This window comes from Dermacentor silvarum, chromosome 8 (assembly GCF_013339745.2).
Source record: "Dermacentor silvarum isolate Dsil-2018 chromosome 8, BIME_Dsil_1.4, whole genome shotgun sequence".
In the NCBI taxonomy this organism is placed as follows: domain Eukaryota; kingdom Metazoa; phylum Arthropoda; class Arachnida; order Ixodida; family Ixodidae; genus Dermacentor; species Dermacentor silvarum.
The window spans coordinates 54,489,142-54,503,822 of NC_051161.1; the positions used below are offsets into that span (position 1 = coordinate 54,489,142).

The following is a 14,681-nucleotide window of genomic DNA, read 5'->3' on the forward strand; positions in this document are numbered from 1 at the left end:
CGCCCTAGAAGTGTATAGCGCAGGAAACTGCATGATAGCCATGCACCAGCAGCTCCTGCCGAGCTCGAAGTATAGTGGGTTCGATTCCGGCTGGGGCAGCACGCAAAAAAAAAGAAAAGAAAAAAAAGAAAAAGAAAAACGCATGTGTGCGTTAATGCACCCCAGGGGGTCAAAATTAATCCGGAGCTCTGCGGATTGTGAGGCACTGTGGCGTGCCTCGATCATAATCCGATCGTTGCTTTGGCACGTAAAACTTGCAGAATTTAATTAAAGTAGCGCCGCATATTGCTTCACTGTACGGAACTTTCGAAGAGTCAGAGAGCTTCATACTGCGATAACATTTCGGTGCGTGTGCAAGGAACCTTTCCTGGGAACAATGCAGCTGATCGAAGCAGGTGTGCGCGATTGACCACGAGGCAGGTAAAACGTCAGCAGCCTTTGCTTCACACTGCAAAATGCATCGGCGCTTGCGTAATACTTTCTCTCCGTGCTTACCGTATTTCCTCGAACTTACCTCCCCCCCCCCCCCCCCCCACACACACACACGCACGTTTTTTTTCTTCTTTTTTTCATTGCGATAATGTTTCACAGGACCTAGAGCACACTAATCGGCCTTAGTTGTTGGCTACGACGCAAAATAAGGCGGATCGATCCTGGAGGAAGAGTAATAAAAGGTGGGGTTGGGCCATTCCTGATACCAGTGCGCGTAGTGTGCCCTCGCAAGTGTAGAGATATATAGAGAACTTGCCGAGGCTCGATTCCCTAATTCAAGAGTAGTGGACTGCGACATTAGCTTTTTATTTTTATTTATTTATTTTATCATTCTCTCGTGGCACTCTTTGGCCATCATTGACCCTTGCGCCATAAAGCCACATCATCATCATCATCATCATCATCATCATCATCATCATCATCATCATCATCATGTACACATTCGCAATAACTCATAATAAGGTCGCTATCACCTTATTTCCTTGTTACGGGACAGGAATGACGGAAAGTCGCGCAGACGATGTATGACAGTGACTCATCGAATGCGTGCGCCACGAAGGCACTGATGCAAAACCTTGTAATTTGTGGCAAATACCCACTCGGGAAGGATCGGACAAGAAGCGTCAAAGAAGACACATAAAAATGAAATAAGAAATGAAGCAGTCGTTGAGAATGCGTAGGTTAGAATCAAAAGAAAGGGGTTGGATAGAATGAATGAATCGGTGAAAATGAACGAGAAGAAAAAAGAAATAAAATAAAACAAATTGAATTGAAGGTGGCAGAAACATAAGGAAACCAGCGTTTAGGTCAGAATTTAGAGTTGTAGCCCGCATTGACCTTAGAAGAAAATCCTGTGTGGCAGCGGCACAGCAACCTCCGTGTCCACTAATTCATTCCTTTGTGTTTCTTCATCTGTTTCTTTCTGTACAGGAAGAGAAACGGAAGCAAAATGCTTAGTAGCCTGACAAAACCAACTAGAGTGCGAAATGCAGACTTTTGTATCAGAATCACATCTACTAGCACATTTCAATACAAGGAGCTTAAGATGGATATATTCACAATGTGTACTGAGTATTTTGGTTATTTCGTATTTATTTACAAAACGTGATTGTGATAATATGCAAACACTTTGCGACCTTATGTACAGTTATGTGCACTCTTACAGCAGTACGTTCATACTATGCGACGTTTAATTGTACGTTTGCAATAGCTGCTCATGTCCTTCGTAATATTGAAAGCATACCAAATATTCAATAAGCACACAAAATAAAAAGGAAAATGTACCCATGTATAGTGTCACGTAGCACTTTCGTGCTACTTGACAGCTCGTCATATAACGTTGTCAAGACGGAATATAAGAGCGTTTATAGCGTTTAAGAGAATTTCCAAAAACTCAATGTGATGAGTAACACGAGAACAAGGTGAAAGCAGGAATCAACGTTTCGACAAATGGACTTGTCTTTTTCTGGGCGACATATGCAATCAAGACATATGCAAATTTAAGACCTGCTCATCGTCTTGAATTTCCATTTCCCACCTTCCCCGTGTCTCCACAAAAAAAGCTAGTTTCAATCAAAACCATTTTAAACGCTCTTTTGCAGGTTTCGCGTTCTATATTCTAAGAAGCAGTCCATCTTATTTAGCAAAGTAGGTGCCTGATATATAATGTGTTACCGTCCATATATAGTTCGATTTTTTGGACTCTTTCTTTTCTCCTGGTCCTAGCAAGCTCTCGCCTGCGTTCTAACGGCGCCTCGGTAAGGGCAAATCAAAACGCGCCAAGCGTCCCAACGCGCTCGCTTGCACCAAGGAGTTCGTAACTCGAAGGACCGCTCAGCGGCTTTCAATTTGACATCAATGTTTAGGGCGCGAAGCACCTTACGCGTTCGGGCTGTCGCCGTCTCCTGTCGTCGTCGTCACGGCAGAGCAAGCGGCTCGCGTGCTCGCGCTCGGCACGCGCTCGTGCCACTGCTCCCGCATTCGTCGTCGTCTTCCACAGCTGGCTGGCTTCGTTGCCGCTCATCATTCCAGCGTAGAATTTCACTTCTCTTCTGTCGTCGTAATGGGGAGGACGCGTTTACGGGGTTATGAGCCATTGCTTAAGGCATGCAGTATGAGCCATTAGCGGTGCATCACTGCAGGCTTCGCACCTGCCCAGGTTTCACGTTAGTGGAGCTGCATTTCGCTCAATGGGTCATTTTAACATACCCATAAAGTTCATATCACCGCTCCAACCAAGCCTACGACTTAACTCGTGATAACTGTAATAACTAATAAAAACTAAATCAGCAAGAAAGGCGTCCATAATGGCCAAATTGCTGAGGAAATTAAAGAAAATTATGGTTTCGCTAATACTTCATGGTAAAATACATCAAAGTTGTCCTAAAATAATACTAGTGATGGCTTGGCCGCATGGCGAGTTCTTTTTTTTTAATGAAGTGCGAAGCACTGTCGCCTGGCTGTCGGCGTCTAATGTGATGTCATGTCGTCGTGGTCACGCACAAAAACAAGATCTGCCGAAAACTCGTGTCTCGTTCACTTGGTATATACCAAAACTGACATGGAAGGGTACGAATGTATGACTAACACTACCGATAGGTCATGACATATCAGTAACATCACATGCTCGTCAATTACGTCACGATTAGCGATAATAAAATAACGTGTGGCGCATACCCGCATTGGATATGCGAGTATTAGCAGAAACTCGCAAAAATCGTTTCCGAAATGCCAGTCTGGTACCAGTGCAGTGCAAGAGAGGGCAGCACCACCCCACAAGCGCTCGATTCCTCCTCATTTGTGCAAGAATAGCACAAGAATAACCTAAGGGAAACGCAGGCGCATCAGTGCTTCGCGCGCTTCCCCAGGTTCCACGTTAGTGGAGCTGCATAAGCGCTGGATTTGAACTACACAAGCGCAGAATTTGAGCAGGATCAATTGGAGCTACATTAAGCGCAGGGTTTTAGCAGGGTTTGAACTACACAAGTGCAGGATTTATTTAACTCTCTCTCCTTCTCTCTCTCTCTCTGTCTATTTCCTTCTCTCTCTCTCTCTCTCTCTCTCTCTCATTTTTTATATACTGGATCAGCTTGAGGTAGTAGACTTGACTGGCTTTTAACAAGACTCAAGGCTTGGGTGCGGTGTTTCGAGTGTTCTTTTCTTTAAAATAATAAATAGTCTGAAAAAAAAACGAAATGAAGAAAATTCCTTTATGGTTCTTATCTTCATTACAATAAGAACAACTTGCTGAAGGTGCTAGACCAGTCCTGCGTAAATAAAATATTTAAGTCATTGCTGCTGACGTCATTGTCGTCGTCCTTTATAGCGATGGCTGATGCCCAATGCGCGAGATTAGCCAAGAATTATGTGGATAGTGCAAAGTGAAACCGAAATTAAATTTAAAAAAAAATAATAGACAAGAAAGAAGGCAAGCAAACTAGACCAGGTACAAGGCAAGGATTTAAAAAAATAATAATAACAAGGGTGTTTATTTGAGGTAGTTGGTTCAGTTCTTCGAGGTTTGTAGCTGCAGAAAATTGTGGAACACAGACACAGAAAGGAACTAACAGAGGTGGACGTAGCTGCAGCTACGTAGCAACTACGTCCACGTCTGTTCGTTCCTTTCTGCGTCTGTGTTTCACAATATTCTGCAGCTACAGACCTCGTGGTTCGCACACACAGAGAGAATAAGTGGATCGTAATAACCCGAAAGAGAACCGCAGCCTGCCGATCCTAGGAAAAGGAGCCGAGAAAGAGGAAAATTCAGAGAAAGGAGACGCGTTCACCTGACACCGGGTAAATACACTCGTCAAGCAGGCGACGCTCTGCTTTGTTTTAGTTCTACTTTGTTCGGAAGGAAGTGAAGGAATCGCTGATTACCCCGAATGCGTAGCAAGTGACTAAAAAATACTTAAACCCCCTTGCTGTAAACTCTACACGGTGCTCTCTACGAGAGAGAAATCGAGAGGAAGCAGAAGAAAAAGGAAAAGAGTACTTGCAGCAAAATAAGACAAAGAAAACGTAGATGTTTGTCCAAGTTGTTAGCAGATGGCGCCACCATACCACTACTGCCATTTCTTTTAAAGAGGGCGCGCGCCGTTACGTAGAAGCGAAGGTAAGGTTGTCTGCTATACCTCTAGCATAAAGTGGCGACTACTTTCATTCATCCAGGAGTTGCAAAAAGCGAGTTTCGCCGCCGCTGCGATGGCAAGAGGAAAGAAGGGGCGGGAACGAAACAACCGAGCAAGAAAACAGTTTCCCCTTAAACGATCACGCGTAGCAAAATCCGAGGGACGGGTTTCCGCCGCCGCCGCTCGCCGTGCCGTCACCGGCTGCTTGCTTTCGCGTCGGCCGCCGACGCGAGCCGCCAAACAGTGCCATGGCGAAGGCTCCGGGCGGTCCCGTTGGGGACCCGCTCCTGGTTTCCACCTTCGCGCTGAGCGGCACCAAGAAAAGGCTTATGCTCTACGAGAACGGCATCAGCGTCGCCGACGTCAGCCGCCATAGCAGTGAGTACGGCGCAGGAATCGCCGTTTGTTTTCCCTCGAACGAAGAAAAAAAAGAAAACAACGATCGGATTGTTTATCGCGCAGGTGTGTGACTCTCATTCATTTCATCGCGGCCTGATTAAAAGCAAGGCGGTAACGCGGCGTCGATACGAACGGGTGGAACCAGAAAAATAAAAGCGTTGTAGAACGAACCGAAAGCGGTGAAAGTATGGATGCATAGCGGTGGAAATCGGTGAAACGCGTTCATTCATTCCAATGGAAATTCACGCGCTGATGGAACACTTCGTCCGGTTGTGGCGCGCTTCTAGAGGCGGTTATTTAACAACGAGATGGAAGATTGAAGCGTTGAGTTAGCATTGCGCGAGTTGTTTGGTGTCAACAAAAGGAAACTAAACAGACGTGCGAGATGCAGGAACGAGGTGTCCCGTGTGCGTGGATGCAGCTTCCGAGCATTGTTGGAAAGCCCGTGTCGGGACTGGTTTCGAGAACGCGTCGCCGTACCTCGCGGTCGTCGCTTCGGCGTCACTCAACGCCGTTGATTATATATGCGTGGGACGACCCTTGTTTTAAAGGTTAATGCAAGTGCGTCTGCTAGCAGCGTTGACACTGTAAATGTGAGAGAACGTGTTTTCGAGCAGTTTGCGAGTCGGCACTGCGCTGTCGTATTGTATGAAAATTTACGTCTATTGTGGGCTCATATGTAGTTAGACCGTGCAGCTTGATCTTTGATACGTACTAGTCTGCACCGTGATTTTAGCGACATTTAAAATACTGCGAATGCTGTGCTGTCAAAGGAGACTTTGAACTTCGAATTGGCGCTGTGCTTCATCGGTTACGAAATGCGCTGTTGTCGGGTGCTCACTTCAACATCTGTGGTCTGTGTCTCTTTGCGTTTGAATGTGTGCGTTTTGACAGACGGTCGGAAAGACAGTACTTAAAAAAAAAAGAAAAAGGAGAGAATTCACTTCGCTCTTAGTCACCATCTGTTAGCAGCTGCCTTTACGTGAACCAGGGATGCTTCGACGTCTTCACAGCTGTCTCCTCAACTGCTGCGCCGTCCACGAAGGTGTTTGTTTAGTTGTCATATGCTACGCCAAAAAAAGGCTCGCGCTTTAACACCTAGCATAAAAAAAAAAAAGTTTCCGTTTAGGCAAATTCTTATGGTTTAATTGAAGAAGTGGGCTACTCAATAATTTTTTTTTTGCAGTGTTTTCAGCTGCACGTTGAGGTCAGTACTAAGTCACATCTTAGGTCGGACTGGATACGTTCTGTTAAGTTTCTGCTTGGTAAATACACTAATTAGAAATCTTAGAATGGACGCAAGCGGGACATACCGTATGCTGTAAGAGAACTTATTGTACCTAATAAATGGCTGATATTGAGCCCTTAATCCAGATTCACGCTGTTTGTGTATTGGCGTCAAACGGAAGCAGCGAGTTGGTCCGTATTACACGTTTTCTCGCTTTATACGAATGCCTTTGTAACCATTGCTTACACGTATGTTAAAGCATACTTATGACATCGGTCGAGGGGCGAAATGTAAAAAAATGACGAGGAAAAAAAAAACGCTGGTGTAGTTAGATTTAGGTGCACGTTAAGGAACCCCGGTTGGTCAACATTAATCCGGCGCCCTCCAATACAGTCTCTCCTAGCCACAGTGTTACTTGGGTACATTAAAATAAATAAATAAGATAATGAAGTACTAACCTTATGAATGAATGAATTATGAATTAATTAATTAATCAATGAAGCAATCAATCAACCAATCATTTCTGAAGCACCCAAGGTGCCTCCTTTTAAAACAGGAGTACGATGCAGCGCATAATGCACACCCGCCGACTCCGAGTGTGACAAAGCATAAACGCATCGCATCAGCCAACAAGAAGCGGGAGCTAAAAGATGACGCGGGCTCGTCCGTTGTTCGCCGCTAATCCTCCCGTGGGCGACATGCGCTGAATGGAGAGGAATCACGGAAGGATTAACGGCGCCCACTGGGCAGAACCCTTTCTATTCCATTGAGACACACCGCCGGCTTTCATGCTACGGTGACTCGCGCTTTTTATTCCAGCGACCTTGAAGTAATATCGTGGGCTTCCTGTTCGCCTTGTTGTCGCCCAAATATCGCTTCAAGATCGCTTTCTTTCCTTTATTTTTTTTTTTTTTTCTGTTGTAGCGGCGCAAATTAGGCTCATGCTGTAGTCCACTCTTTTAGAAACGCCCGTATATAGTATACGAGTACTTCTCCTGTATAAGCACGTAAAGCCGTATCGATACCGACGGCAGCCCCACCCCACGTTTCTGAGACGCGAGGTTCTGCAGCCTGTGTATATAAGTATAGCGTTCTAATCACCGTAGTATAAGATGTAGAGCATCCAGCTGTGAGAGAGGGAGAGAGAAAGGTTTCTTTTTTTTCGTTGTTGTTTTTTTTGTTGTTTCGAGATAACGACCCATCGACCGAGCGTCCTCGCGTAAACACGCAGGAGGTCGAAGCGACCGGGGCGAAAACAAATTAACGTGGAAGCCTGTCTGTCTTCGAGAGAAGACAGAGAGACGGCGTCGACCTTAAATAAAACAGCAACAACGATGCCACCCCCCACCCGTTCTTTTGACTTCGTCCCCCCTTTGGCGTTGCGCAATCGCTCGCCTGCGCTTGTTACTTCCATTGTTTCCTGACGCACTGCGGCGGCTGCTGTCTTCGACCCGCGTACACGTTCGTGGAGTAGCTTGAAGAACCAGAAAAAAAGAAAGAAGGAAAGAAATAAAGAAAGAAAGAGAAAGAAAGAGAGAGAGAAAGAGAGAGAGAGAAAGAGAGAGAGAGAGAAAGAAAGAAAGAAAGAAAGAAAAGAAAGAAAGAAAGAAAGAAAGAAAGAAAGAAAGAAAGAAAGAAAACGAAGTCCAAAAAGACAACAACGTCAGAATGAAAAGCTTGCGCTCTCGGCGACGTCCGCCATGATGAGAAAGGAAAGACGCGACCGTACGTCGAAGGACGTGATGAGAAACGCTGTAGCGGCGGCGGCAAGAATAAACAAAAAGAAAGACAGACGGAAAGATAGAAAGTAAGAAGTAAAAAAAGGAAGAAAGGGCTCGCACGCTCTGTGCGTGACAGCGGAGCTTTTTCATACGCTTGTGGCGCTCTTTGGACGGCTCCGCCGCCAGCGGGCAATCGCATATGGATGGATCGCCCGGGGCCTCGATCAGGGTCGAGGCCGTTGCGGGCAATTTCGTTTTCCTCCCGTGTATATAGCGGTGAATTGGAGACAAGAGCTGCTCTCGACTTATTGCTTCGTTAGTATACCGTCACCCATACATGGTCGTTTCTTTGTGTTTTCGTTTGAGCGATTTCTGGGTTGCTTACAAGAAACCTTAGCTATCGTTATTTCGTAAAAGCAGAGATAAAGACGGCAAGCTACGTGGCTTCTCAAAGATCTAGCACGCGTGTCGTTTTCTCATCGCGCACTTTGGGAATCTATGTGAACGTGTCATACTCTAATGATCGATGCGCTGCGTCTTGCTCTCTTTCTTTCTTTTCTTTCTTTCTTTCTTTCGCAAAGCAGAAGAACGATCGGCTTTTTTTTTTTCTTTTTTTTCTTTTTGCACCGCACGCGAAAGCGTCATCAAATCTTGGAACAATGCGAAGCGACGGCTCTGTGTCGTACGTCTCGCTTGGCCATTTTAGCTGCAGCTTGTAATAGAGGCTTTGGATATTCGTGGTACAAGCACAAGGCTAGCATGCACACCGAAGGTCGTGTATTGAAGCGGCGCGCGATTGGGGCGAGGACAGACAAACGGGCGCTACGGAACGCGGACTCCGAAATCGCGCGATGCGAGCTAGCGCGCGCGGGCGGATCTCGGAGGTAATGAAAAGGTATAGCGCCGTTATTCTCTGTCCTCGTTCCCACGGCGCTGCTCCAATATATACAATATTCAACGCGACCCATCTCGCCTAGAGGTATTTGATGGATGATGACTGCAACAAAAAGTTTGCGCTCATGGCTGTCACTGTGTAACCTTTGCAAATCTCGCGCTTTCACATTTGAAGGTATACAGCAGCCGTGCCAGAACTTTATTTAAACAGTAACAGCCGTTCGGCTCTGTTTTTTCCTTCTTTTTTTTAAATATTTCGTTAACTGTATGGTAGCATCGGTGGGAACTTAATATACAAGAGCAACCTAAATTATACACACCCTAAAAATGTTTACACCTTTTGGGGTGTATCTTGTCTCCGTACAATAATCGTCGTATATTTTTCGTGGATTTTTTTTTTTTAAACACTGTGTGCAGCTATTTTTCTGTCAAGTCAATTTGACTTGACAGAAGCAACGTCATGTCACTTCGACACGCTCATGCCGTGCGTAACTTGAATGTACCGGTAGCGCAGCGTTAAAGAAAAAGACACGCAAGGCACTCTAGATGATAATTGTTTAGGACTAAGATTTGCACGCAAAGGGAGCGAAATCCTTACTACAGCGTATTGGCGTCGCCGTCGCCAGGGGAAATAGTGTTAAGCGCGCTTTGACAGGACCTCTGCAGCGACGTGTACTTACCAACTAAGGGATATATACTGTAACTCTTACAATCGGTCGATGTTAGCTTTATAAAGCTAACATCCACAGATTGTAATAGTTACAGGAAGCCCTTTATAACTACTCATCGAAAAAAAAGGGGGTCAAATGAAGCACGTTTATTACACCGTTACTGGAAGTAACAGCGCGGCGCAGGTTTTATCTTTAAATGTGAGAACTGTGCACATTTGTAATGCTTAACGTGATAACGGTGGCAGTTGTGAAAGCTCTGATAGTTGTGATAGTTACGACTCGCAAGTTAATCAGGCCAAATTCCCGCAATTACTCGTCCTGAAGCCTTCTTCGGCGTTTGGCCACAAAGGCCAAACGCCATTCCACATCAAGGAAAATTAAAACATCTTGTTCGCTTTTATTTCTAGGCATAGAGATTGCATTCGTACTAATGTTATTTCGGCCATACATTAGTTAGTGTAGTAATTAAATAGCAATTGCTTTTCGTAACTGTCCACAACTGATGAATCGTTCTATAGCGTACCAAAAACGTACGCGCTTTCGTGAAGTTTCCCGCGCCTAAATCAGCATATTGAGGTATACTTAGCGTACCAAAGAACAATACGTTGGGCCTTCTGCGTTTAAGAGCAGAAGAAAGAAAGAAAGAAAGAAAGAAAGAAAGAAAGAAAGAAAGAAAGAAAGAAAGAAAGAAAGAAAGGGAAAACACATTACGGTGCAATTATTTCACCCTGATTAACTAACCGCAGTCTCATCTTGTGGCGGTTACATGCTTTCCTCTTCTGGGTGCTTATATATAACTTCGCCAAGCGTGGTTTCTCTGTTACGCGTGTCTGCCGCCTGACCTTGTGCACGAAGCTTCCCGTGGGAGGAAACCTGTCGGACGGCCTTTTCTTTCCTGCTTGATAAGAACTGTCGACAAACATAGCTTTCTCTCTCTCTCTCTTTCTCTCCGCTTGCGCTGTGTCCACATCTACGGCTCGCGAGCATCCCCCCTCCCCCTCCCCCCCTTCCCCCCCGTCCACTTTTCTTTCTTTCGTTTTTTTTTTTTTCCTTGTTCCTTCCTGCCGCCCTTTCAACGGCAACTGGTCGAGGACAGCCTAAAAAATGCAATGTCGAACGCACCATTCTCCTACTCAAAAGAGCATTTGTATGGAAGAACCATCCAATATTACGTTCGCCGGTGTTGTGGGCGGAGCTTGTAGTTTAATTCTTAGGCTGTACGTCATCGAGTGTAGTGCGATGATAGCGAGCAGGTGGGGTCAGACCCAATGACGATGCTGCCGCGTCGCCTGCAAGTCGACTACCGCTTCAAAACAACAACAACAACAACAACAACAACAACAACAACAACAACAACAACAACAACAACAACAACTATTGGAAGCCTTCCGCGCCATAAATAGTATTTATAATTTCAACAACACAGGAGACCGTTTAGTCAATTCGTTATAGCGGGTAGGCCCAAGCCAAATGTTGGCGTGAGGCTGGACCACGAATATAAGCGCATTTATCAACCTTGAAAGCAAAAAAAAAAAAAAAAAAAAAAAAAAAAAAAAAACCGGAATAATTGGAAAATAAGAAAGGATTCTAACATCGTCGCTTAGCTAATTCATGCTTCATGTTTTATGTAAACGAGTTTAGACTATATATATATATATATATATATATATATATATATATATATTTATATAGCTAGTAATAGGTATAGATAAATTATCTGGTGTTCTGGTGTGAATGCCTCGGCGCTGTATTAAGCACTGGTTGGTTGATTTCATGCAGATACAATGAAGGAAAAAGCGCACAAAACAGGCACTCTTCGGTTCTCCACAAAAGACGTACCATCGCGTAGAAGCGAGCAGTTACGAATCCTTCCTTTCGGTTACGCACGCGCAGACACCTTCGTTAGTAAAGCTATTTCGTATACAGAGCAGGTAAGCGTTACGGAGTAAATAAAGAGACAGGTCTCACCGCTCGCATTCATGACCAAGGAATAGTGTGTCACATATAGAAGAAAAAATATCTATAAGCGCTATGCATTTTGGTGGTATGTACTGAATATCGAGTATCGTGCTTTTATGTCTCAAATTATGACACATTTATTACACGGAAGGTGTCGCAGATCTGAACCGATTTAGAGCACCGAACGAGCGCAGTGGCACGCGTACAGCCGCCACCAAAACAAACTGCACTCAAATATCGTTATAACGAAAGGGGACGCAACGAAATTATGGATATAACGAAGTAAGCGAAATTCCCGTTGGAATGCCTCTAGAGATTTTTATTGCAGTACACGCAATAATGGGTATAACGGAGTAACTGATATAACGAAGTAAAACTCGTTGAAATCCCTCTGGAGATTCATATTGCAGTGCATGTAATAATGGGTATAACGAAGTGATGAATATAACGAAGTAAATCTGTCTCCTCTTTAAACTTCGTTATGCTTCCTGTCGCACGCATGCAAGCACGAACGTGCACAAGTGATACGCGATTTGACATGACCCTGCGTCCACAAGTTGTATAGTTGTAATAAACGAAGCAGTAATATTCCGCAGAAGGCGTCACAGATTAAAAAAAAATAACTGCACCGTGATAGTGCGGACTGAGAGTTCGGTGACCGCATACTTGGCAGCTTCCACGGCGATCCCTGCTAAGTGCGAAACGGAGTATATAAAACATCACGGCGACGGCAGAAATGCGCCTGGAGAGTAATAAGACACATGCAGCCATTTTTTTTTTTCGAAGATGGTCTATACAACATATAGGGGTGACAGGGACGCCCCTAAAACGACGACCGTGCGTCAATGCCGTTTGCGTGCGCGATCTCTCAAGGGCAGTCGTCGTGAAGTCGTGAGCGTAGACCAGCGATCGGCGAGCGCGGTCTGCTGCGCGGCGCTTGCAAACGTCAAGCGCGGCCCAGCAGCCCGTTATAACTCCCAATTGCCGTCCAGGGCGGGCGCGCGCGCGGCTGCGGCAGCAGCAATGGCAGCGGCGGTTTGGCTTTGGCGCGCGTCCCTGGGAGATGCATATGCGCCTTTTGCCTTGGGCTTCTCCGCGAATAGGCGTCTGCGCGCGCCCGCCGCGAGCTGATGTGTGTATGCAAAGGAGGTCAAGGTGACGTCGGCGACAGCTTATGCTCCGGGCGCCGTATGTGGGTACCTTCTACCATATGCTATACGTGTGCGTATGCGGGGTGTTTTATTTTATCGGTAACAATTTTTTTTTAATCACCCGTGACAAGTGGAACAATTCTACTTCTTGAGGTAGATTACTCTCAAACACATTTCTTGCAAAAAAAAAAAAACAAAACAAAAAAACGTCGCTTTAGCATACACTAAAGAGAATGAAGGCGAAAGCCTGCGCGCTCGCGAGACATTAATTAAATTATTTGACATTCTCATTGTGTTCGACTCCCACCATAGGTCGTGGGATCAAGTGCCTTAATTGACTGTATCTTAATTAAGGTAGATATTTGTTTCTAATTAAGGTACTCGAACCCACGACCCTTGTTGGTGGCACCAACACATGGTGGCACAATGTGGCATGGTAGCTCCATGAATCATTCGAATGCGTTGTTACTTCCTGTTACTTGTTTTCCCCACCAAAGGTCGAGCGTTCGACGACATGACAGCTTCGGGCATGATTACCGAAATGCATTTGGAACAGATACCGTCGCTAAACATACTTTAATAATCCGCATGTGCGAACCTATAAGTTAATCCCGATGTGGCTTAGTTGTTAACACTCGCGAAAACGTGACTACGACTTCTCGTGTCTGGCAGGCGAAGTTCTCGCTGAGCTTGTCGTTGCTCGGTAGCCATATTGCTTGCATGGACCGCCAAGTATAGCCTGGAACATATAGCGCCCAAAATATTTTAGGATACTCTTCCGGGCATTGCCTAGATTCCGCCTTTTTCTAAGTCTCGCCATATTTGTCATCTCTGATTGTTTGAAAACGCCAAACTTGTGATGGAATTTGGCTGGTTAAAATAGCACACCTGTTGGTCATTCTCGACTTTGGTACTGTCGTCGCAAAGCGCTGTTTTCTTTGCTGGCTTAGTTGGCCGTCGTTCGCTAAGCTTTCCGTGTATATTTAGTGGTCTGTACGACAAGCGTATTGGAAAACAGCCTATGTTAGTCGGGGCATGAGTGCGCGAACTTGACAAGCGTTCTGGAGGCCGCCAAGGTGCCGGAACAAGATTGCTGGCCGAGGTTATCGGGACGATGATTGGAACGTGTATATACATTACTATACACAATTGGCTCTCGCGTGTGTGACGACGGTGAAAGAGAGGAAGGTCGTATACTACTTTGGAGGAATGGAGGACATATACGGGTGAAGCCCTTGCGAGAGATCTGGGGCGACGATATACATTCCGCCGCGTCGCCTTCCACATCGCATTACCCACAACGAGAGATCTAAATTTGATCCGAGAGCGAATATCCCCGTGTACGACGAGGTTTTGGCATTGACGCCGAAGTGCCATATTATCTCCTCCCGATCCGCATTTCTTGTTTTCTTTAAAAAGAAATTCCGCCCTCTGTGCATCGAACACAAACGCGAGACCCAGTCCATATCCCCTCTCTCTCTCTATCTATCTCTCTCTCTCTTTCTGCTTCACGACGGAAGCTCGGGAAAAGCTGTTGCCGGCTGTTGTTGTTTACGCGTGCCTGGCATTTTCCGCTGCGCCGGTAGCCTGGCGTACAAACTCACGGCGCCTTGGAACTAGGTGCTCCTGAATTAGCACGCGCCTTTTCTCGCTTCATTTATTCTTCTACGCTTATTATGTATTTTCTTTCTAGCTGTCACGCTGTATATAGCGACGCAACAAGCGTGCCCTGCTTATAGTGTGGGTGTTGGCAAGCTCTCAAATAGTTATGAGTGCTGCCCCCCTCTCTCTATCTCCCTTCCCTTTCTCCATCTTTCCTTAAGTATTTGCTTGACTCTAGTCCAAGGCCCTCTGTTCGTTTTGCTTTCCTGTTGTGTGTTGCGACAGATTGTGCTCTAAACATCGCACGTGCAGAGGACAGAAGTGCGAGGGGAAGTGGATGTACAAATAGACGCGTTGTTATAGATCGCGCGTCGTGCTTGCCTATGCTTGCTTTACGAGCTTTCATTTATGTTGGGGGAGAATTAAGACGGACG

General features: G+C 45.6%; 1 protein-coding gene across 1 annotated transcript in view; it reads left to right on the forward strand.

Annotated features, from left to right (window-relative positions):
* The first annotated feature begins 4,696 nt into the window (after window positions 1–4,696).
* LOC119461266 (ceramide kinase-like) overlaps window positions 4,697–14,681 on the forward strand; it is a 104,745-nt gene continuing 94,760 nt past the window's right edge. Inside the window, exon 1 of the mRNA XM_037722497.2 lies at window positions 4,697–5,000. Within this exon, the coding sequence (XP_037578425.1) occupies window positions 4,871–5,000 (130 nt within the window). The 5' untranslated portion in view covers window positions 4,697–4,870. The remainder of the gene's footprint in view (window positions 5,001–14,681) is intronic.